This window comes from Erythrolamprus reginae, chromosome Z (assembly GCF_031021105.1).
Source record: "Erythrolamprus reginae isolate rEryReg1 chromosome Z, rEryReg1.hap1, whole genome shotgun sequence".
In the NCBI taxonomy this organism is placed as follows: Eukaryota; Metazoa; Chordata; class Lepidosauria; order Squamata; family Dipsadidae; genus Erythrolamprus; species Erythrolamprus reginae.
This window is the reverse complement of record NC_091963.1, coordinates 3,990,328-4,014,352: the sequence shown is the minus strand read 5'-3', so window position 1 is coordinate 4,014,352 and position 24,025 is coordinate 3,990,328. Positions and strand designations below refer to the sequence as shown.

Below are 24,025 nucleotides of genomic sequence, written 5' to 3'. Positions count from 1 at the left end.
CGACTTAGAGCCGTGATGGTGAATCTATGGCACGCCATTTCAGGCTGCACGTGAGATTTTGCCCTGTGTCAACTCCAGCATTCATGTGCATGTTGGCCAGCTGGTTCTCGTCCTTGGGAAAGGCTGTTTCACCCTTCAGGAAAGCTTCCTGAAGCCCGGGAGTGCAAAAAACAGCACAACGGACAAACCAGAAGTTGAGAAAGCTTCCGGTTTGCCACTGGGCTGTTTTGTGCACCCTGGAGGGTTCGGGGAAGCTACCTGAAGCCCTGGAGGGTGAAAAACAACACAATGGGCAAAACGGAAGTGCATTTTCCGAAATTCCGGTTTGCCCATTGTGCTGTTTTTTGCACTTCGGAGCTTCAGGTTGTTTCCCTAAACCCTCCAGAGTTCAAAAAACAGCACAACGGCAAAACAGAAGTGCGTTTTCCCAAACTTTTGGTTTGTCCATTTGAGCATTTTTTCCCCACATACCAGGCTTCAGTAAGGTCTGTGCACATATACGAGGGGGGGGGCAGCATGGGGGTGCGCATACATGGGGGGGGAGGGAGAGGGAAGGGCACATGCCCCCATGCTCGCACCATCACCCCTTTTTGTCACGCAAACCCAAAAAAATTCGCCATCACTGCTTTAGAGCTTTAAACTTACGGAATCACTGGGAAAAAATTATTTGTGACCAGTTTTCACATGTACAGCTGTTGCAGGTCACATGATCCCAATTCAGACGTTTGGGCAACTGACTCATCTTTATGATGGTTTCAGTCTCCTGGAGTCACAGGATCCTCTTTTGCAGACTTCAGACAAGCAAAGTCAATGGGGAAGCCAGATTCCCTTCACAACTGTGGGACTAACTTAACACCCGCAGTGATTCGCTTAACAATTGTGGCAAGGAAATTCACAAAATGGGGCAGAGCGAACATCACAAGGGTCTGGCTTAGGAGCAGAAGCTTTGGGCTGAATTCTGGTCGTAAGTCGAGGACTACTTATATTAATAAAATGGGCAGCAGAGAAATCCAATGGTAAAAATAATTAAATTTAGAAGCCACGTTTCTCAACCTAATAGCAATAACCTTAAAGATATCTGGACTTCGGCCTCCCAGAATTCTCCAGCCAACCATACTGGTTGGGGAATTCTGGGAGTTGAAGTCCACATGTCTTTAAAGATGCCAAATGCTACCATAATACAGGTACGTGGGACAAGGAACCTTGGAACAGCATTTAAGCCGTTTAAATGTGCATTTAAAATCTAAACTATTCTCTTTCCAAGTTTGCCAACTTCCTTAGGAATAAACAGGCGGGTCTGATCAGATGCATCCTATCTTTGAAATATCAATTTTTAAACATACATAACAACGCATATAACGGATCCCAAAATAACCGACACTAATGAAGCCAGAATAATTGTGCATTGGATTCGAGCCTCTACTAACCTGCCATTTACTTCGGGATACAAAAAAGTTGAGTGCTTTTGTCTCGATAAAATTACCTTCTTCTGGTGGTGATTTGTGCTGAAAAGGAATATATGAGTTTGAAAATAAATTATAAAAAAGAAATTTATTATTTAATAATACATATATTGGTTGCGGCAAGAATTACATTTGTGCAGAAATGGAAAGAAAAGGAAATACCAAAAGATGTAGAGGTATTTAAAAAAATTATGGAATGTGCAGAACTAGACATGATGACAAAACGTTTGAATAATCAAGTTGAAACAGAATTTTACAAAATAAAGTATATGAATGGTGGAATTTTAAAAATAGTATTAAAAATTAAATAAGTAAGAATTTATAACTATTTGAACTTATTATTTTGAAGGTTTATAAGAGTGTAATAGTTCAAAAACAATATAAACATAGAGTTTTTGTTTTCTTTTCTCTTTATAATATGATAAAGTCAGAAGTGTTATTTTCTATATTTTATTTTTTGAATAAGTATTTGATATCTTATAGATAAAGAAATTTAATTAACATAAAGAATATAGAGTTAAACTTAACAAGAATGTGATGTGCACATGTGACATTTCTGTATTGATCTGACGATAGTTAGGTTTTTTTTCTGTATTAGTTAGACTTATATGACAAGCGGATCAATGGTAGCTCCTTAAATGTTTGTTTTTGTCTGTCTTTTGAAAAACAATAAAAAATATTTTAAAAAATAAAATAAAATAAATTCTAGGTCTTATCTTCAAACACCCAGAAAATATCCTGATTTATTTGAAAACCAGAGCGTATTGTTTTATCTGTTCAATCTGTATGCCACCCAACTCCCCAAGGACTCTGGAGCTTCTACTATTCGCCTGGATTCGTTCGTTGTTGGAAAATTAAAAAAACAACGCCAAGCCACCAGGTCAAAAGACACCGTTATTCCTTTATATTCCTGCTGTGCATTACACATTTTGAGACAAGCCCGCACTTTCACTCAGCAAAAGGCATCATCCTCCAAACTGGGGAGGTTAAAAATTTAATATGGAAATTGCAACTGTGCAAACAGAGCCCTCTCCAGTTGGGTTGCCATCTTGACTTTTTTGACCTCTCTTCCCTCGCAGACATCCCTGCAGTCCAGGTTAGGGAAAAGGGGGAATGGGAATCAAAACTTCCAGGCCTTCAACAGAAATGAAAACTTACAGAAAACCAGGGGTGAGAGAGACACTCCATCGCGCTTGGCCTGGTTCTGTAAAGAGAAAGAATAAACCAGGTTTTACTTGATATCTCAAGGTACAGCTCTGTATTTAAAGGATATTTCAACGACTTCTGTGTGTCTGGAAAGGACTGATCTTGAACAGAAACATAGAAACATAGAAGACTGATGGCAGAAAAAGACCTCATGGTCCATCTAGTCTGCCCTTATACTATTTTTTGTATTTTATCTTAGGATGGATCTATGTTTATCCCAGGCATGTTTAAATCAGTTACTGTGGATTTACCAACCACGTCTGCTGGAAGTTTGTTCCAAGGATCTACTACTTTTACAGTGAAATAATATTTTCTCACGTTGCTTTTGATCTTTCCCCCAACCACCTTCAGATTGTGCCCCCTTGTTCTTGGGTTCACTTTCCTATTAAAAACACTTCCCTCCTGAACCTTATTTAACCCTTTGACATATTTAAATGTTTCGATCATGTCCCCCCTTTCCCTTCTGTGGTTTAATATAGTAACAGGTAAAAGGCTCATGGGGTGATGTGAATTCAGGCTAAGACCATCAGCACTCTGTCCATGCACTGAAATCGCTTTTTCGGCAGGTTTTTTTTTTGCCATTGGTCACTGTATGCTTTGACCTGTTCCATTTTTGGACCTAATTCTCCTCTTTTAAAAAACATCCACCCCAATGTTGCATTATCACACTTTTCAAATTTTAAAATCTTCAATTATTTGGTTTTTAATGTTTAAACCCACTAGGGAACATCATCAGTGCAAGAAGTGAGTGGAGTTTTGTCTTGTGGTAAACCATTGCCTAATCAAAGAATCACCAAGACTATTCCCACCAACACTGACAGGGCAAAGTGCTGTTATATAAAATGAGAGCAAACCCAACTCGCTTCTGGCACTGTTGATATTGGGTCATGAAAGCTCTGCAAGCTCAGAGAGAACCAAAAGCATAATCCTCCTCCCCATTCCTCCCCCTCCTCTTATTTTATTTATTTATTTATTTATTTACTTACTTACTTACTTACTTACTTACTTACTTACTTACTTACTTACTTACTTACTTACTTACTTATTTTGTCCCATACACAATGAGGGTTTTAGTGGGTATATATCTATATACACATAGTAAAATACATGATGAAGGTTATAGAGGAGATACTCATAGTAAAATATATCTATGAAATAATAGAAAAGAAAGTATAGTAATAGAACATATCAATGAAAGAATAGAAGAAGAGATATAGGAATAGAAGAAAGGAATAGGAGATATAGGAGAGCAATAGGACAGGGGACGGAAGGAACTCTAGTGCACTTGTACTAGCCCCTTACTGACCTCTTAGGAATCTGGATAGGACAACCATGGATAATCTAAGGGTAAAGTGTTGGGGGTTTGAGGAAGACACTATGGAGTCCGGTAATGAGTTCCACGCTTCGACAACTTGGTTACTGAAGTCATATTTTTTGCAGTCAAGTTTGGAGCGGTTAATATTAAGTTTAAATCTGTTGTGTGCTCTTGTGTTGTTGTGGTTGAAGCTGAAGTAGTCGCCGACAGGCAGGACGTTGCAGCATATGATCTTGTGGGCAATACTTAGATCTTGTTTAAGGCGTCTTAGTTCTAGGCTTTCCAGGCCCAGGATTGAAAGTCTAGTCTCGTAGGGTCTTCTGCTTTGAGTGGAGGAGTGAAGGGTGTTAATGTCTGAGATGCAATGATAATGTTACCTAGCTGGGTCATGAAAACTTCTGCAAGAAAGCCACCAAGCACACCAAGAACTTCATAGACTTTTCCGGGGTCCATCTGTCATCTTTAAGTGGTCCACCCCACTTCTAAAATCCTAAAGAAAAGGCTTTGCTATCTCTCTGAAATGAAGTGTATTCGTCCAACTCACCCAGGAGCCGGCTGAAGGATCTTTTCGATGAAATCCTTGGCTTCTTGGCTCAAATGATCCCAATCGGAGCTTTGCCAGGAAATCATCCCATTTTGGATGTTAAGTAGGGTTGCTCGGTCATTTTCCCCAGCAAAGGGAGATTTGCAGGTCAAGCTGATTGAAGAAGGGGGGAAAAGACAAATTTAATAATAATAATAATAATAATAATAATAATAATAATAATAATAATAATTGGATTTCATATTTCATCACCAGTCGGGCGCTTCCCAAGCACCTAGGACTGCGTGATGTTGCGACGAATTATGTTTGCCGATCCCAGTAAAGCGGCCTTTTGCAATTGACAGATGGAGATTTTGTCAATTCCGATGGTTTTCAAATGTCCGCTGAGATCCTTTGGCACTGCGCCCAGTATGCCAAGGACCACTGGGACCACTTTCATTGGCTTGTGCCAGAGTCGTTGCAGCTCGATTTTTAGATCTTCGTATTTCACTAATTTCTCTAGCTGCTTCTCCTCAATTCTGCTGTCTCCTGGGATTGCGATGTCGATGATCCATACTTTCTTTTTCTCCACAATCAGGATGTCTGGTGTGTTATGCTTCAGAATTCGGTCAGTCGGAAGTCCCACAGTAGTTCTGCTTGCTCATTTTCGACCACTTTTTTGGGCTTATGATCCCACCAGTTCTTTGCCACTGGTAGTTCCGGCACAAGTTCTAGTGGATCATCTGTGCCACAGCATCATGTCTATGCTTGTAGTCAGTCTGTGTGATCTTTTTGCAGCAGCTGAGTATGTGGTCGATTGTTTCATCTGTTTCTTTACAGAGTCTGCACTTTGGATCATCTGTTGATTTTTCAATTCTATTATTATTATTATTATTATTATTAATAATAATAATAATAATAATTAGATTTGTATGCCATCCCTCTCGGAGGACTTGGAGCGGCTCACAACAAGAATACAAAATACAAATCCAGTGATTAAAACAAGAAAAGAGTTAAAAACCCTTGATTTAAAAACATTCATAAAACCCAAACAAACCATACATAAAACGGAGCGCCGAGGGAAATCAATTTCCCCATGCCTGGTGGCAGAGGTGGGTTTTTAGGAGGTTGCGAAAGGCAAGGAGGGTGGGGGCAGTTCTGATCTCTGGGGGGAGTTGATTCCAGAGGATTGGGGCTGCCACAGAGAAGGCTCTTCCCTTGGGTCCTGCCAGACGGCATTGTTTTGTTGAGTGGACCCGGAGAAGGCGAACTCTGTGGGACCTAACTGGTCGCTGGGATTTGTGTGGCTGAAGGCGGTCCCGAAGGTATTCTGGTCCGATGCCATGAAGGGCTTTATAGGTCATAACCAATTGTGACCAGAAACTGATCGGCAACCAATGCAGACTGCAGAGTGTTGATGTGACATGGGCATATCTGTGGAAAAAAATATTTGCATCGTCGGTCTATTTAATTTATTTATTTATTTAAATGGATTTGTATGCCACCCCTCTCCATAGACTCAGGGCGGCTAACAACAATGATAAAAACAGCATGTGACAATCCAATAATAAAACTACTAAAAACCCTTATTATAAAACCAAACATACACACAAACATACCATGCATAACTTGTAATGGCCTAGGGGGAAGGAATATCTCTACTCCCCCATGCCTGGCTGTATAAATGAGTCTTGAGTAGTTTACGAAAGACAGGGAGGGTGGGGGCAATTCTAATTTCCGGGGGGAGTTGGTTCCAGAGGGCTGGGACCGCCACAGAGAAGGCTCTTCCCCTGGGGCCCGCCAAACGACATTGTTTAGTCGACGGGACCCGGAGAAGGCCCATTCTGTGGGACATTATCAGTCGCTGGGATTCATGCGGTAGCAGGCGGTTCCGGAGGTAATCTATGCAAAGAAGAGGCAGACAATGGCCATTTGTTGGTAATAAGACCTACAGGTGATCCTCAACTTAGAACCATTTGTTTAGTGATTGTTTACAGTTGCAATGGCACTTGGAAGGGGACTTATGACTGTTTTTCACACTTACAACCATTGCAGCATTCCCATGGTCATGTGATGAAAATTTACATGCTCGGCAACTGTCTCGTAGTTATGACAGGTGCAATATCCTGAGGTCACATGACCCCATTTTGCGAACTTCTGACAAACGAAGCCAGTTGGAGAAGCCGTATTCACTTAATAAAATCCATGTAAAAACGTTAAAATCCATGTTACTCATTTAACAAACATAGTGATTCACCTAAGAACTGCGGCGAGAAAGATCGTAAAAACGAAGCAGAACCCTTTTAACAGCTGCTCTTGCTTAGCAGTGGAAATTTTGGGCTAGATTGGCATCATAGATCGAGGATTTATGTGCAGTACAATAAAGTTTTAAGGTCTCGTATGCTTACCTTAAATAGCAAATAACACCAACTGGCCTATGAGAAAAGAAACAAATATTAGAAAAGAATTCCAGCTCCCATAAAGCCTTGACAGACCAACATTCTCTGGTTCTGGGGCCCTGAAAAAGCACTTCTCAACTCGGCAAATTTAAGATGGGTGGCTGGAATCTTAAAGTTGGCAAAGTTGAGAAATGCTCAACCCCTAACCCCCAACATTTCTCCCTTAGACTCTCCACGATTGACCTCTCCAGGTTCCTAAGAGGCCAGTAAGGGGCATACATAAGTGCCCTGGTGTGCCTTTCGTCCCCTGTCCAATTGTCTTTCCTTTATCTCATATATCATATATATTTTCTTCCTTTCACATATCTTCTCCTCTATTTTTACATATTATCTTTATATATATTACATCATGTCTATTCTCTTCCATATGTATTGTGTATTGGACAAATGAATAAATAAATAATAAAATAATCCATGAAGGATGAGCTGGTTTCTTCTACTGTCAGAAGAACCTCCCATTGTTCTTTTGTTTCTCAATGTCACGGAGCCATGAACCAGTAAATTCTGGAGGTCAATTCCAAAACACAAAAGACTAGAACCTAGAACAATGATGGAAAGGACTTCTGAAGTCTTCTAGCCCAACCCTTTGCTCAAGGCAGGAGACCTTATTGTAGGGCTCTCCAACCTTGGCAACTTTATGACTTGTGGACTTCAACACCCAGAATTCCTCAGCCAGTGCATGCTGGCTCAGGAATTCTGGGAGTTGAAGTCCACAAGGCATAAAGTTGCCAAGGTTGGAGATCCCTCCCTTAAATCATCCTGGTCAAATAGTTGTCCAGTGTCTTCTCCAGTGATGGAGCATCCACATCTTAAGGATAGTCGTTCCATTGCAAAATTGTCCTCACTATCAAGAAATTTCTTATTTCCAAGTTGGGTCTTCCTCTGATGAGTTTCCACCCATTGCTTCTTATGACCTTATTTAACCCTTTAACGTATTTAAATGTTTCAATCATGTCCCCCTTTTCCTTCTGTCCTCCAGACTATACATCTTCAAGAAGATGGAGTAGAATAGAATAGAATAAAATAGAATAGAACAGAACAGAACAGAATTCTATATTCCATGGCTTTATTATTGGACACACACAAGGTATTTATCTTTGATGCGTTCAATTAGATTTAGAGTAAAACTAGAATGAACAAGAAGAGAAAGGGTTCGTTTACCAGATATCCGATGCCGTTGACACTGGAGACCTGGACAGAACTTCTGGCGGGACAAATTCTGGAGATCCATAAGTGCTGTGCTGAGGGTCCGATGGATTTATCCTTTGCGCAAAGCCAAAATCACAGATCTTAATGTCTTCCCTGTCGGGGTGGACCATCAAAATGTTTGAGGGCTGTGGAGGTATATACAGGAAGAACGTCAGTATGGAGAACAAAAATTGAGGCAAAAAGGGAACTCAAACTGGCTTTCTTTGCTGAAATTCTGAGATACAGGTAGTCCTCAACTTACAACCACAACTGATCCCCAAAGTTTCTGCTGCTGAGACATTTGTTAAGTGAGTTTTGCCTGCTTTATGATCTTTCTTGAGTCTGTCATTTGCACCTCTATAACAAGACAACCCAGACAAGACGGAGTGGCTGTGGGTTTTGCCTCCCAAGGACAATTCCATCTGTCCGTCCATCACCCGGGGGGGGGGGGAATCACTGACCCCCTCAGAGAGGGTCCACAACTTGGGCGTCCTCCTCAATCCACAGCTCACATTAGAGAAACATCTTTCAGCTGTGGCGAGGGGGGCGTTTGCCCAGGTTCACCTGGTGCACCAGTTGCGGCCCTATCTGGACCGGGAGTCACTGCTCACAGTCACTCATGCCCTCATCACCTCGAGGTTCGACTACTGTAATGCTCTCTACATAGGGCTACCTTTGAAAAGGGTTCCGAAACTTCAGATCGTGCAGAATGCAGCTTCCCTAGGTATGGGGAAGAGGGCGGGGAAAATATTTACTGACCCCTCGCATCCTGGACACAAACTGTTTCAGCTCCTACCCTCAAAACGTTGCTACAGAGCACTACACCCCAAGACAACTAGACACAAGAACAGTTTTTTCCCATACGCCATCACTCTGCTAAACAAATAATTCCCTCAACACTGTCAGACTTTTTACTAAATCTGCACTTCTATTTCTACTAGTTTTTCTCATCATTCCTATCATCCTTTTCCTCCCACTTAGGACTGTATGACTGTAACTTGTTGCTTGTATCCTAAGATTTTTATTAATATTGATTGTTTCTTCATTGCTTATTTCACCCCTATGTCAATCGTTAAGTGTTGTACCACATAATTCTTGACAAATGTCTCTTTTTCTTTTATGTACGCTGAGAGCATCTGCACCAAGACAAATTCCTCGTGTGTCCAATCACACTTGGCCAATAAAATTCTATTCTATTCTATTCTATTCTATTCTATTCTATTCTATTCTATTCTAGTCTAGTCTAGTCTAGTCTAGTCTAGTCTAGTCTAGTCTAGTCTAGTCTAGTCTAGTCTAGTCTAGTAAAACTTGCCTTGATGTCCAAATGTAATATTTCTTTGCTGTGAAGATACAAGATCCCTTCTAGAAGTTGCTTGATGTAGAATTTGACCTGTTTCAGAGAAGGGAGGAATTGAAGTTATTGAAGTCATAGAAAAAAGTTTATAGTGATTCTCAAGTCATCTAGGTCATGGTTGTCTCAAAGGTGCTTTTTAGGGAGGACTTTCTTCTTTTTTCCTTGAAGACATTTCGTTTCTCATTCAAGATGCTTCTTCAGCTCTGAGTGGATGGTGGCGAGCGGAGGGATTTATATCCCTTGCAGACAGTTGGTCATTTGCAGTCTTTGTTTTCAAGAAAGCTCAGCTGCCTCCTGAAAAAAGCACCTTTGGAAGTCACATAGAGAAGCATTCTGGGACAGGTTGGTTTAGACCATTTTCCTTCCAAAAATCAATCTGCCCCTCCCCCAACTTGATTGACTCTCTGCATGCTATTAAAAAAATGAAGTTTTTACTTTGTGTACATCTTTTACCTATTTCCTTAATTCTATTTATTTTCTTTGGAAGAAGAAATTGGACAGCCATTTTCTGGAATGCTGTGGGATCTCCTGCATGGAGAAAGGGTTGGACTACATGACCTATAAGATCCCTTCCAACTCTGTTGTCTTACAATTCTAATTCTGAAGCTCTTTCTATTATTACCTGTATTACTCTTGCTTTACTCAGACAGTAAAGTGACTGGTGATTGAAAATTATGAAGCCCTTAGTGCTTTTTCAGTGTAGTTGTTTTCTTGCAGACATTTCACGACCAAACTAGGTAACCTCATCAGTGGTAGAAGACAGAAGAGTTTGCCTTCTCTTAAACATGGATCCTTCTAGCACTGATGGGGCTGCCTACTTTGGTTATGAATAGTGATGGGTGAACCCAACGGTGTTCGGGTTCGGCAAGTTCGGATGAACTTTACGCAAATTTCGGCTGAACCGAACCCGAACGGGAATCCCACCAAGAAATTCCGGGGGCAGAGCTTTGACATCACGTATACCGGCAGGTTGCTAAGGACACCAAGGTGATCACTTCCTGGAGTCCATGGAATCCAGGAAGTGATCACCTTGGCGTCCTTAGCAACCTGCCGGTGACGTCAAGGTTCCGCCCCCGGAATTTCTTCATGGGAGGGATTCCCCAGCTCCTTCAAAGGGAGGTCTTCACATAAAAATAAACATTGTTATTTTTACGTGAAAGGCCCGCCCTTTGCTTGTAGCGCCGCTGCAGCGTCCTTTCACGTAAAAATAACAATATTTTTACATGAAGACCTCTCTTTGAAGGAGCTGGGGAATCCCTCCCACAAAGAGATTCCGGGGGCGGAACCTTGACGTCACCGGCAGGTTGCTAAGGACGCCAAGGTGATCACTTCCTGGATTCCATGGAATCCAGGAAGTGATCACCTTGGCATCCTTAGCAACCTGCCGGTGACGTCAAAGCTCCGAACGCCAAATGCGACCCCGAACTTTGCCCGAAGTTTCAAAAAATTTCGGGTTCGTGTTCGGCATACTAAACACCGCAAAATTTTGTACGGACCCAAATTGTGCGTGTTCGGTTCGCCCATCACTAGTTATGAAATGTCTACAGGAAAACTATCCAGCTTAGAGAGCATCAAGGACCCCATAATTCAACTCTGAGCTACAAATAATATTGGTATTGAGAATTACAGTGTTCCCTTGATTTTCGCGGGTCCGAACTTCGCGAATAGCCTATACCATGTTTTTTCAAAAAATATTAATTAAAAAATACTTCGCGGTTTTTTTCTGTATCACGGTTTTCCTGCCCGATGACACCATACGTCATGCCAAACTAATAATTTTTGCAAATAAATGACAAAAATGTTTTTATTGTTAATAAATAATTTTGTTTATAAATATCATGATCACTAAGTGTCTTATTCAATGGTGAGTAAATGGGTGTTAAGGGAATGGGAAATGGTAATTTAGGGGTTTAAAGTGTTAAGGGAAGGCTTGTGATACTGTTCATAGCCAAAAATGGTGTATTTACTTCTGTATTTCTACTTTGCAGAAATTCGACTTTCGCGGGCGATCTCGGAACGCATCCCCCGTGAAAATCGAGAGAACACTGTATATTTGGACTGGCTGGGAGTAATGGAAATTGAGTCTGTAACATTGGAAATGGAGTGAGCTGGGGAAGGAATTCAATTGAATTCTACTCTCTTTGTTTGTCCTAAAACCTTTGGTCCTCTCCCTAAAATACAGAAGGAAGGATTCTCACCTCTGCTTCTGTCACTGTGTTCTTCTTGTACAAACGGTCCAGGAGGTCTTCGTTGGAACATCTAACCCATTAAGGAACGTGGACCAAACCATCGAGAAGGTTAAACAAAAGCATGTAGATTGTTTTCAAAGACTCTTCCAACAAATCCAACAATCTCCGGGACTGCCTTCTGCTGCACGAATCCCAGCGACCAGTTAGGTCCCACAGAGTGGGCCTTCTCCGGGTCCCGTCAACTAAACAATGTCGCTTGGTGGGACCCAGGGGAAGAGCCTTATCTGTGACGGCCCCGGCCCTCTGGAACCAACTCCCCCAGAGATTAGAATTGCCCCCACCCTCCTCGCCTTTCGTAAGATCCTTAAAACCCACCTCTGTCGTCAGGCATGGGGGAAATAAGATACTCTTTCCCCCTAGGCCTTTACAATTTACGCATGGTATGTTTGTTTGTGTGTATGTTTGGTTTTATAATAAGGGTTTTTTTTAGTTGTTTTAATATTTGATTGTTACATGCTGTTTTTTATCACTGTTGTTAGCCGAGTCTACGGAGAGGGGCGGCATACAAATCCAATCAATCAATAAATAAACTCTCTCCATCTGGCCAAATCATTCAGGCCAGGAAGAGGGGCTGGCCCAAGATATTCGACACCCCTATAGTTGCAAGATGGGACTTGGGGAACTGATAGAAGGGGATGCCTGTAGCTCAAGGCTGAACTGTTGGGGTTTTGTGGTCTTAGTGCTTGGTGGTTTTTTTGCAGAAGTCTTACGGGCCAAGTAGATATAACACCTTTGGTGCTTCAGTGGAACGAGGTTCTAACATCAGCATCATATGATATTAGCTAGTTTGGTAATGAAACAATCTGTCAGAATACTGTCAACATCAGACTTAACAGACAGATTAACAGAGTTGGAAGGGACCTTGCAGGTCATCTAGTCCAACCCCCTGCCTGCAGAACTGCAGAAAAAACAATTGCTGCCAACCTGCCTTCCATTGAGGACTTGTGTACTGCACGAGTCAAAAAGAGGATGGGGAAAATATTGACTGACCCCTCACATCCTGGACACAAACTGTTTCAATTCCTACCCTCAAAACGTCACTGCAGAGCACTGCACACCAAGACAACTAGACACAAGAACAGTTTTTTCCCCGAACGCCATCACTCTACTAAACAAATAATTCCCTCAACACTGTCAGACTTTTTACTAAATCTGCACTTCTATTCTACTAATTTTTTCTCATCATTCCTATCATCCTTTTCCTCCCACTTAGGACTGTACGACTGTAACTTGTTGCTTGTATCCTAAGATTTTTATTAATATTGATTGTTTCTTCATTGCTTATTTGACCCCTATGACAATCATTAAGTGTCGTACCACATGATTCTTGACAAATGTATATTTTTCTTTTATGTACACTGAGAGCATCTGCACCAAGACAAATTCCTTTTGTGTCCAATCACACTTGGCCAATAAAATTCTATTCTATTCTATTCTATTCTATTTATTTTATTTATTGTTAGAGTTGAAAGGGATCATGCAGGTCATCAAGTCCAACCCCCTGCCTGAGCAGGAATCCTAAAGCACCCCAGCCAAATGGTGGTCCAATCTCCTCCTGAAAGTGTCCAGAGTTGGGAGGTTCACAACCTTCTATTCTATTCTCTAGGCTACAAGCAGCTGAGCGCACCAAGAACCTTTCAGTTCCTCTCCTTCTCCCTCTTCTCTCTCCTTCCTTCTTTTCTACAAACTCCTCTCTCTTCTAGCACTGATGATGTTCCCTAGCTGGGTCATGAAATGTCTGCACGAAAACCACCAAGCTCAGAGATCACCTGGACCCCACAATCCTTTTCCTCTTCCTCCTCTCCACAGTCCTCTCTCTACTAGCACTGACGTTGTTCACTAATCCATGGAACGTGTTCAAGAAAATCACCCTCTCAAGGAGCACCCAGGTCTCCACTGTTCAATGTGAGCTGCAAATACTCTGCTCAAAAAAATAAATAAAGAGAACACTCAAATAACACATCCTAGGTCTGAATGAATGAAATATTATCACGGAATACTTTGTGCTGTACAAAGTTGAACGTGCTGACAACAAAATGAAATTGATTGTCAATCAGTGTTGCTTCCTAAGTGGGCAGTTTGATTTCGCAGAGGTTTGATTTACTTGGAGTTATATTGTGCTGTTTAAGTGTTCCCTTTATTTTTATTTTTTTTGAGCAGTACATTTTCTTATCAGCTTAACACCATCCTGAGGAAGAGGCATGTGAGAAAGAGGCTCAAAATAATGACAGTTTTTAGGGCAAGGTGGGATAGAAACCCACTTGGAAAAACTTTCAAGATTCTTACAAAAGAGCCTTTGTGGCAGCTCTTTCTTGACCTAGGCCAACTTGGCAAGGAAGGAATGCTGAGGACTAGTGTCTTAACACCAATGATGGGTTGCTGCCAGTTCAGATTGGTTTGACTGAACCAGTGGTGGAAATTTGCCACATTTTGCCAAACTGGCAGTGCCCCAAAACTGGTCCTTCAATCGTCACTCCTTGAAAGTGGCTGTTAAAAGAGAGAGTCGTTCCCCTGACGTGATATAGTACAGCACACTTCCGTTGCGGTGGGAAAGGTAAGTGGAAGCCATCACTGCTTAACACCATCTTTTTTTTCCATACTGTTGTTAGCCGCCCCGAGTCTATGGAGAGGGGCGGCATTCAAATCAAATCAAATCAAATCAAATCAAATCAAATCAAATCAAATCAAATCAAATCAAATCAAATCAAATCAAATCAAATCAAATCAAATCAAATCAAATCAAATCAAATCAAATCAAATCAAATCAAATCAAATCAAATCAAATCAAATCATAAATATCTATTCCTCTTTTCAGGGGCAAAAAAGGATACATTTCCAAAATAAGAATTAAGGTTTTCCGTGTTTCAAACTGGTCAAGTAATTGAGTAATTCGATCGTGGGAAAGTTGGACGAGAATATCTCTCTCCCGGTAAACCAGTTCTCTCGTTCGACTTCGCAACGGGATGAATTTCGCTGCACAAGCCACACGGTTGGCTTTATGGATGACCCTCTTGAGAACACTGAAGGAGCCCCTGAAACACCGTTAAATATTCAGAGAATAAAATGAATAAAGTTCAAAGCTTGGGCAAAGGACGTTCCCGGGTGTCAACCCCCCCCCCCCCCCCGATAAGGAGGAAAAGAAAATCATTTTTACCTCCCTATTTCCTGTTTAACGTCATAGAAAGAATGGAGTTTTCTTCGTGGGCTTCGCTTCTTCGCCTCTTGACTTTTCTTGTCTACAATAGTCAGAATAAGAATCAAAGGGGTGACAATAACACAAATATTTTATTTACTTATTTATTCATTCATTCATTCATTCATTTACTTACTTACTTACTTATTTATTTATTTGTCAAATGAGTATACAGTGTTCCCTCGATTTTCGCGGGTTCGAACTTTGCGGAACGTCTATACCACGGTTTTTCAAAAATATTAATTAAAAAATACTTCGCGGTTTTTTCCCCTATACCACGGTTTTTCCTGCCCCGATGACGTCATATGTCGCTGCCAAACTTTCGTCTGCCTTTAAAAAACATTTTTTAAAATAAACTTTAATAAATAAACATGGTGAGTAATAATCTAAATGGTTGCTAAGGGAATGGGAAATTGTAATTTAGGGGTTTAAAGTGTTAAAGGAAGGCTTGGGATACTGTTCATAGCCAAAAATAGTGTATTTACTTCAGCATCTCTACTTTGCAGAAATTCAACTTTCGCGGGTGGTCTCGGAACGCATCCCCCGCGAAAATCGAGGGAACACTGTAGTATTATAGTACATATTAACATAACATAAGTAGAATGTAGTAATAGAAAGGATAGTGCAGAATGCAGCTGCGAGAGCAATCATGGGCTTCCCTAGGTATGTCCATGTCACACCAACACTCCGCAGTCTGCATTGGTTGCCGATCAATTTCCGGTCACAATTCAAAGTGTTGGTTATGACCGATCAAGCCCTTCATGGCATCGGACCAGAATATCTCTGGGACCGCCTTCTGCCGCATGAATCCCAGCGACCGATTAGGTCCCACAGAGTTGGCCTTCTCTAGGTCCCATCGACTAAACAATGTCGTTTGGCGGGACCCAGGAGAAGAGCCTTCTTTGTGGCGGCCCCGACCCTCTGGAACCAGCTCCCCCTGGAAATTAGAACTGCCCCCACCCTCCTTGCCTTTCGTAAAGTTCTTAAGACCTATCTCTGCCGTCAGGCATGGGGGAACTGAGACATCTCCCCCGGGCCTATACAGTTTATACATGGTATGTTTGTGTGTATGCTTGCTTTTAATAATGGGTTTTTGATAGATAGATAGATAGATAGATAGATAGATAGATAGATAGATAGATAGATAGATAGATAGATGATGGATGGAAAGAAGGGAGGGAAGAAGGGAGGGAGGGAAGGAGGAAAGGAAGTAAGGGAAGGAAACGGGAGGAAAGGACAGAGGGAAGGAGGGACAGAGAAGGAAGGAAGGAGGGAGGGAAGGAGGGTGGGAGGGAGGGATGAAATGAAAGGAGGGGGAAGAGAAAGAGAAAGGAAGAAAAAGAAAGAATAAATGAGAAAAAAGCCACCAAGTCAACATACCTTCCTGCACCACCAGCTCTGCTTTGCAGACCACCTCCCCTCCAGGGTTTTTAGCCATGCAAGCATAGACGCCTCCATCTTGTGCCCGAGCGTTGTAGAGGGTCAGAGAGTAGCTAGTCCCTTCGTTGGACTGGCAGATCCTTTCACTGTCCAGCAACAAGGAAATTCCCTGGAAGGAAGTGAGGGAAGCACACAAAATAAGATAGGTAGCTGCACTTTCAGCCCTTCGCTGGGACTTCCGCCAGAGGCAGCCCCGTCTCAACTCTTAGTTCAGAATATATCTCTGGGGAGGGCTGGCACCAAGGTAGGATACGATATTCATAAACAGAGGTTTATTTTATTTTTATTTATTTATTCATTCAATTTTTATGCCGCCCTTCTCCTTAAACTCAGGGCGGCTTACAACATGTGAGCAATAGCACTTCTTTTTAACCGAGCCAGCCTATGTCCCCCACAATCCGGGTCCTCATTTTACCCACCTCGGAAGGATGGAAGGCTGAGTCAACCTTGAGCCGGTGATGAGATTTGAACCGCTGACCTACAGATCTACAGTCAGCTTCAGTGGCCTGCAGTACAGCACTCTACCTGCTGTGCTACCCCGGCTCCTCTTGACTTACAACGGTTGACTTACAACGGTTCATTTAGTGAATGTCTGAAGCTACAATGGCACTAAAAAAAGGGATTGTATTTATTTATTTATTTATTTTTATTTGTCATACAAATATAGTATTGTATTGTAGTATGTGGTGGCTGTACGTTGAAGACTACCTGTAATTATTCTTCTCTAAATCCACACGGAATAATTTTTCTACCCACAAAGGGGTCTGTAGCCATTTCTTTTTTGGGGGGGATTGGGTTTTTTTTTTTTGACATACCTTAAACCATCCAACAACTGGCTGAGGATTGCCTTCAATGACAGCCTGGAATTTGGCCATTTCCCCACACCGAACCTGGACGTCTTCAAGGGGCACCTGCATGTATGGTGGACCTAAGAATAGAATAGAATAGAATTCTTTATTGGCCAAGTGTGATTGCACACACAAGGAATTTGTCTTTGGTTCATATGCTCTCAGTGTACACAAAAGTATGAAGTGCAGTTGGATGGATCTAGAGCTTGGTTATTCTCTCGCCGGACATTTCATGAGCTAACTGAGCAACATCATCAGTGCTAGATAGGGGAAGGAGACCATCTAGTCCAACCTCTCACCTTGAGGCCACATCAACAGATAAAAATATCTTACTTGTGACACTTTTGTCTCCTTTTTTATCGACAGGGGTTTTCTCTGTGAGGCCCTCGGCGGCTTCCCCGGCTGCATCCAAAACGTGCTCTGTGCTTTCACCCCTGAACCACGGCACCTCCGCCATCATTTCGAGGACTCTGGATGATGAAAACCAAGAAGCAGAGTTACAGCCAGGAATGAGGAGACGGAATAATCAAAGCTCAGAGATAGGTAGTCCTTGACTTACAACCAAAATGGAACCTTACATTTCCGTTGCTAAATGAAACAGTGGTTAAGTGAGTTTTATTCCCATTTTATGAACTTTATCGACACTGTTAAAGTGAATCACTGCAGTTGTTAACTGAGTCACAAGGTTGCTAAGTGAATTTGCTTGTCAGAAAGTCACAAAAGGGGATCACATGACCTTGGGACAATCACCGTAAACACCTGATCTCTTCAGCCTTGAAAGACGGCGTATAAGGGGTGACTTGATCGAAGTGTATAAATTCATGCATGGGATAGAAAAGGTGGATAGAGAAAAATTCTTTTCTCTATCACACAATACCAGGACAAGGGGGTCCTCCCTAAAGCTCATAGGTAAGAAAATGAGGACAAATCAAGGGAAATATCTCATTACCCAGAGGGTCTTTGGTTGATGGAATTCACTTCCAGACGAGGTCGTGACAGCTGTCAGCCTGGATAGCTTCAAGGCAGGATTGGACAGATTTATTTATTTCATTTATTTATTTATTAGATTTGTATGCCGCCCCTCTCCGTAGACTCGGGGCGGCTGACAACAACAATAAAACAATTCAAGACAAATCTAATAATTTAAAAACCTTAAAAAAAACCCGTTATTAAAGCAGACATACACACAAACATACCATACATAAATTGTATAGGCCCAGGGGAGATGTCTCAATTCCCCCATGCCTGACGGCAGAGGTGGGTTTTAAGGAGTTTACGAAAGGCAAGGAGAGGGGAGCTGGTTCCAGAGGGTCGGGGCCACCACAGAGAAGGCTCTTCCCTTGGGACCCACCAAACGACGTTGTTTAGTCGACGGGACCCGGAGAAGGCCAACTCTGTGGGACCTAATCGGTCGCTGGGATTTGTGTGGCAGAAGGCGGTCCCGGAGATATTTATGTATTTATTTATTTATTGGATTTGTATGCCGCCCCTCTTCGTAGACTCGGGGCGACTAACAACAGTAATAAAAAATAGCATGTAAATCCAATACTAAAACAACTAAAAACCCTTATTGTAAAACCAAACATCCATAGTACACAAACATACCATGCATGAATTGTAATATTCTGGTCTGATGCCATGAAGGGCTCATGGATGCCAAGTGTATCATAGGTGGTTATTGAAACGGATGTCCATGTGCCGCCTCTATGTTGGTTGAGGCAGGCAGGGTTCCCTTGGGTCCCATTTGTTGGGGGTCAGGGGAAAGGGAGGGTCTTGCCTTCTCTTTCTGCTCAAGATCCCCATGGACAATTGGGGGGCCACTGTGGGCTTTGGCCCCATTCAGCAGGGCTCTTCTTAGGTTCTTAAAAAGGCGTTGCCGCTACCACCGCTATTGATGCACTGCGTGTGCAGCTTCAGGTTTCTGGCATGCGCGCATGCACATCCTAGTGAGGTTCTGCATTAGCACCTGCGCAGGAAATAAAATCTCATAAGGGAATGCAGGTGTGCTAGATTTTGATGGGAAGGACATTGCAAGATCTCCATTCCCACCGCATTCTGGTGCGAACCAGAGGTGGTATTTGCCGGTTCTTTGAACTACTCAAAATTTCTGCTACCATTTTGATTGCCAAAATCTCTCTCTGACACATGCATCCCCTCGTGAGATTTTGCTTCCCGCGCAGGCACCAAAGCAAGATCCCGTTGGGATGCGCGCACACGCCAGAGGCACAAAGCTGCACGCGCAACTCCAGTTTTACTACCGTTGGGGCATCCTCATCCGTAACGGTAGGAACCAGATACTGTTCATAGATGTGAGTCGGTTGCCAAGCATCTTTATTTTAAATACATGACCAATTGGGATGTTGTAATGACCGTAAGTGTGAAAACTCGTCCTAATTCACTTCTTTCAATGCCGCTTTAACTTTGAACAGTCACTAAACGAATGGCTGTAAACTGAGATTTAAAGAAGTTCAACAAACTTACTTGTCAGAGAGAACAGCGGGTTCACACATGCTTTTATCTTGAGGAATAATGTCTGTTTCCCCGGACAATGTGTCACTTTCTCTGGTTTTGAGAGCAGGTGCCTGCAATTCAGCTAGTCACAAAAATAGAAAAATTCAGATTTTCAGATAGAAATAGTGTTTTATCTGTTGTTATCTCAACCCTAGGGAAAATATAACACTGCACTGTTTTTGAACTGAATGCTGCTAATGTTCGGTCCTCCGTTCTCTTTTGTTCTTCATCTTTTTAAAAAAATCATGTATTAAGAAGTGTGCAATAGGGTTGATATTCCTGGAGGCGTCTGTAATATGGTAAATGATTTAGTTTTACTAGATAAATGGTCTAAGCAATGGAAACTGCAGTTTAATGTTTCCAAATGTAAAATAATGCACTTGGGGAAAAGGAATCCTCAATCTGAGTATTGTATTGGCAGTTCAGTGTTGGCAAATACTTCAGAAGAAAAGGATTTAGGGGTAGTGATTTCTGACAGTCTCAAAATGGGTGAACAGTGCAGTCAGGCGGTAGGGAAAGCAAGTAGGATGCTTGGCTGCATAGCTAGAGGTATAACAAGCAGGAAGAGGGAGATTATGATCCCACTGTATAGAATGCTGGTGAGACCACATTTGGAATACTGTGTTCAGTTCTGGAGACCTCACCTACAAAAAGATATTGACAAAATTGAACGGGTCCAAAGACGGGCTACAAGAATGGTGGAAGGTCTTAAGCATAAAACATATCAGGAAAGACTTCATGAACTCAATCTGTATAGTCTGGAGGACAGAAGGAAAAGGGGGGACATGATCGAAACATTTAAATATACTAAAGGGTTAAATAAGGTCCAGGAGGGAAGTGTTTTTAATAGGAAAGTGAACACAAGAACAAGGGGACACAATCTGAAGTTAGTTGGGGGAAAGATCAAAAGCAACATGAGAAAATATTATTTTACTGAAAGAGTAGTAGATCCTTGGAACAAACTTCCAGCAGATGTGGTAGATAAATCCACAGTAACTGAATTTAAACATGCCTGGGATAAACATATATCCATCCTAAGATAAAATACAGAAAATAGTATAAGGGCAGACTAGATGGACCATGAGGTCTTTTTCTGCCGTCAGACTTCTATGTTTCTATGTTTCTAAGAAGACTTCTATGCTGAGCGGAGCAATTGTAGCTCCTTTTTGTGTTAAAGCTCCTTTTTGTCTTGTCAATTTAATGTTTGTTCGTTTTGTTATATCTTTTATTTTGAATATTAATAAAAAATATTTTTTTAAAAAAATCAGGGTTTTTTCTTATTTCAGTCTTAAAATTCTACGGTATTGGCATTTTTATTGTTTTTTATTTCTTTTTAATTGCTTTGCTGGTTGCTGATCACAGAGAATATTTGCTGACAGATTAAAATAATGCTGTAAACCAAACCTTTTAAAAAAGGATTAAAAATACTATCAAATAAATTAGAAGCCCATTTAAGTTTGGTATTGTCCTTATGCCCCGGAATCAGTGGTGATACTCAAATTTTTTTTTACAACTTGTCCTGGGGTAGTCGCTTGGAAGGCGTGGCAGGGGAAGGATACCCTACGAAAATAGACTAACAATCCTGGGTCTAGAAAGCTTAGAGCTACGGCGCCTAAAACATGATTTAAGTATTGCCCACAAGAACATATGCTGCAACGTCCTACCGGTCAATGACTACTTCAGCTTCAACCGCAACAACACAAGAGCACGCAACAGATTCAAACTTAATATTAACTGCTCCAAACTTGACTGTAAAAAATATGACTTTAACAATCGAGCTGTCGAAGCATGGAACTCATTACCGGACTCAATAGTGTCAACCCCTAACCCCCAACATTTTCCCCTTAGACTATCCACGATTGACCTCTCCAGGTTTCTAAGAGGTCAGTAAGGGGCGTACATAAGTGCACTAGTGAGCCTTTCGTTCCCTGTCCAATTGTCTTTCCTTTATCTCATATATCATATATATTTTCTTCCTTTCATATATTTTCTCTTCTATTTTTACATATTATCTTTATATATATTACTTCATGTCTATTCTCTTCCATATGTATTGTGTATTGGACAAATGAATAAATAAATAAATAAATAAATAAATAAATAAATAAATAAATAAATAAATAAATAAAAGATCCCCATTCCCACCTTATTTGCCGGTTCTTTGAACTACTCAAAATTTCTGCTACCGGTTCTCCAGAACCTGTCAGAACCTGCTGGACTTCACCCCTACCCTGACTAGAGTAGATACCTGGTGGTGGTGAGTTCTAATCCCACTTTAATCATGGAAGCCCACTGGGTGACTTTAGGCCAATCACCAGGAGACTGTGAGTTCTAGTCTTCCCTTAGCCATGAAAGTTGGTATGGTGACCCTGGGTCAATCCCAACCCAATCCACCTCACAAGGTTGTTGTGATGGGAAAAAAACAGGAGGAGGAAAAAGTATAAAGTATGTTCATTATTTATAAACATAATAAAAGTGGGATACAAATAAATAATGAGAAGGGAGGGAGGGAGGGAAGCAGTGATGGGCTGCCAAAATTTTTACTGCTACACTGTGGGCATGGCTTATTTTGTAGGTGTGGTTTGATGATCATGTGACCGGGTAGGAGTGACTTGCCAGCCATGTGACCAGGTGGGAGTGGCTTGTCAATCATTTGACAGGGGTGGTTTAAAGGTCATGTGAGTGGGTGGGATTGGCTTGCCAACCAAGGTGTTCAGATAGGTGCTTTGACTCTTTTTCAGTTGATTTAAGTCACATGATTTGAATAAAGCCAACACCATCCTAAGCTGCATCAACAGGGGAATACACACCAAGACCAGGGAAGTCTTAATACCACTCTACTACACCCTGGTACGACCACACCTGGAGTACTGTGTTCAGTTCTGGTCACCACACTTTAAAAAAGACATTGAAACTCTGGAGAAGGGGCAGAAAAGAGCAACCAAAATGATCAGGAGTCTAGAAACCAAGAGTTACGAAGAGAGATTGTGGGAACTGGGCATGGATAGCCTAGGGAAAAGGAGGGCCAGAGTGGACATGATAGCAGTCTACAGGTACACAAGAGGTTGCCACAGAGAGGAGGGGATCACTTTATTCTCCAGGGCATCAGAGGGCCGGACGAGGAACAACGGTTGGAAGCTGACCAAGGAGAGATTCAACCTGGAAATAAGGAAGAACTTCCTGACGGTCAGAACGATCAACCAGTGGAACAACCTACCAGCGGACATTGTGAACTCCAACACTCTGGACATTTTTAAGAGGAAATTGGACTGCCATTTGGCTGGGATGCTATAGGGTTCCTGCTTAGGCAGGGGGTTGGACTTGGTGACCTGCATGGTCCCTTCCAACTCTAACAATAAATAAATAAATAAATAAAACTAAATTAAAGTCAGATGGGTGACTTTGGGCTGATCACAAGGAGACAGGGAGTGATAGTTCCAGTTTATGAATAACAGCCAGCTTCTTCTTCTCCAAATTGCCTGTCCTCATTTATGGAAGCTTTCAGAGATATTTGCAGAAGGTCAGAAAAGTCAAAATGGGGGGCATCCCCCCAAATCGCCCAGATTTTGGGCCAATCAGGAGACAATGAGTTCTAGTTCCACTTTATGAACAAAAGCCAGCTGTGTGTCTTTGGACCAATCACTCTCAGCCCATCCCTCCTCAAAGGGTTGTTATTGTTGTGGGGAAAATAGGAGGAGGATATGTTTGCCACCTTCAGGAATTTTAAAAAAATAATAAAAGCCGGATATAAATCATCCCATCCCATCAGACTGAATAAATTAACGTACAATTAAATAAAAATGACTTTTTATCATTTCAAATTCCAGGCTCTCCACCATGCAATCGCTCTGCTAAAGAACTAAACCCCACAACACTGTCAAACTATTTAGTAAGGCTGCATTACTATTACTATTAGTCTTCTCATTGTCCCTATCCTGTTCTATCTTCTCATTTTTTCCCATTATCTATTCCCTTTTCTACTTATGACTATAACTGTGTTACTTGTACCGTACAAATTATATTTAGCTTCCTAGTATGAGTTTGATTGCTTATTTAGTATCCTATGAATATCATTAAGTGTTATTTAATATCTGTGGTGTTGATTTAAAGATTGCCACAAAAATGGTTGGGTCACACAATCAAAGAGAGATCAGGCGGTTTACCCGCTTAAGTATTGCTATGATTTAAATAAATAAATAAATAAATAAATAAATAAATAATAATAATGCTGATGATGATGATGATAATAATAATAATAATAATAATAATATATTAG

General features: G+C 41.5%; 1 protein-coding gene across 1 annotated transcript in view; it reads right to left on the bottom strand.

The window, feature by feature from the left end:
- The window catches only part of OBSCN (obscurin, cytoskeletal calmodulin and titin-interacting RhoGEF), a 334,659-nt gene that overhangs the window by 47,011 nt on the left and 263,623 nt on the right, over positions 1-24,025 (bottom strand). Inside the window, 13 exon segments of the mRNA XM_070766937.1 lie at positions 1,428-1,505; positions 2,622-2,667; positions 4,529-4,681; positions 6,916-6,942; positions 8,128-8,300; positions 9,467-9,544; positions 11,707-11,767; positions 14,589-14,789; positions 14,912-14,993; positions 16,331-16,499; positions 17,206-17,318; positions 17,572-17,708; positions 19,720-19,831. Coding sequence (XP_070623038.1) covers positions 1,428-1,505; positions 2,622-2,667; positions 4,529-4,681; positions 6,916-6,942; positions 8,128-8,300; positions 9,467-9,544; positions 11,707-11,767; positions 14,589-14,789; positions 14,912-14,993; positions 16,331-16,499; positions 17,206-17,318; positions 17,572-17,708; positions 19,720-19,831 — 1,430 coding nt within the window.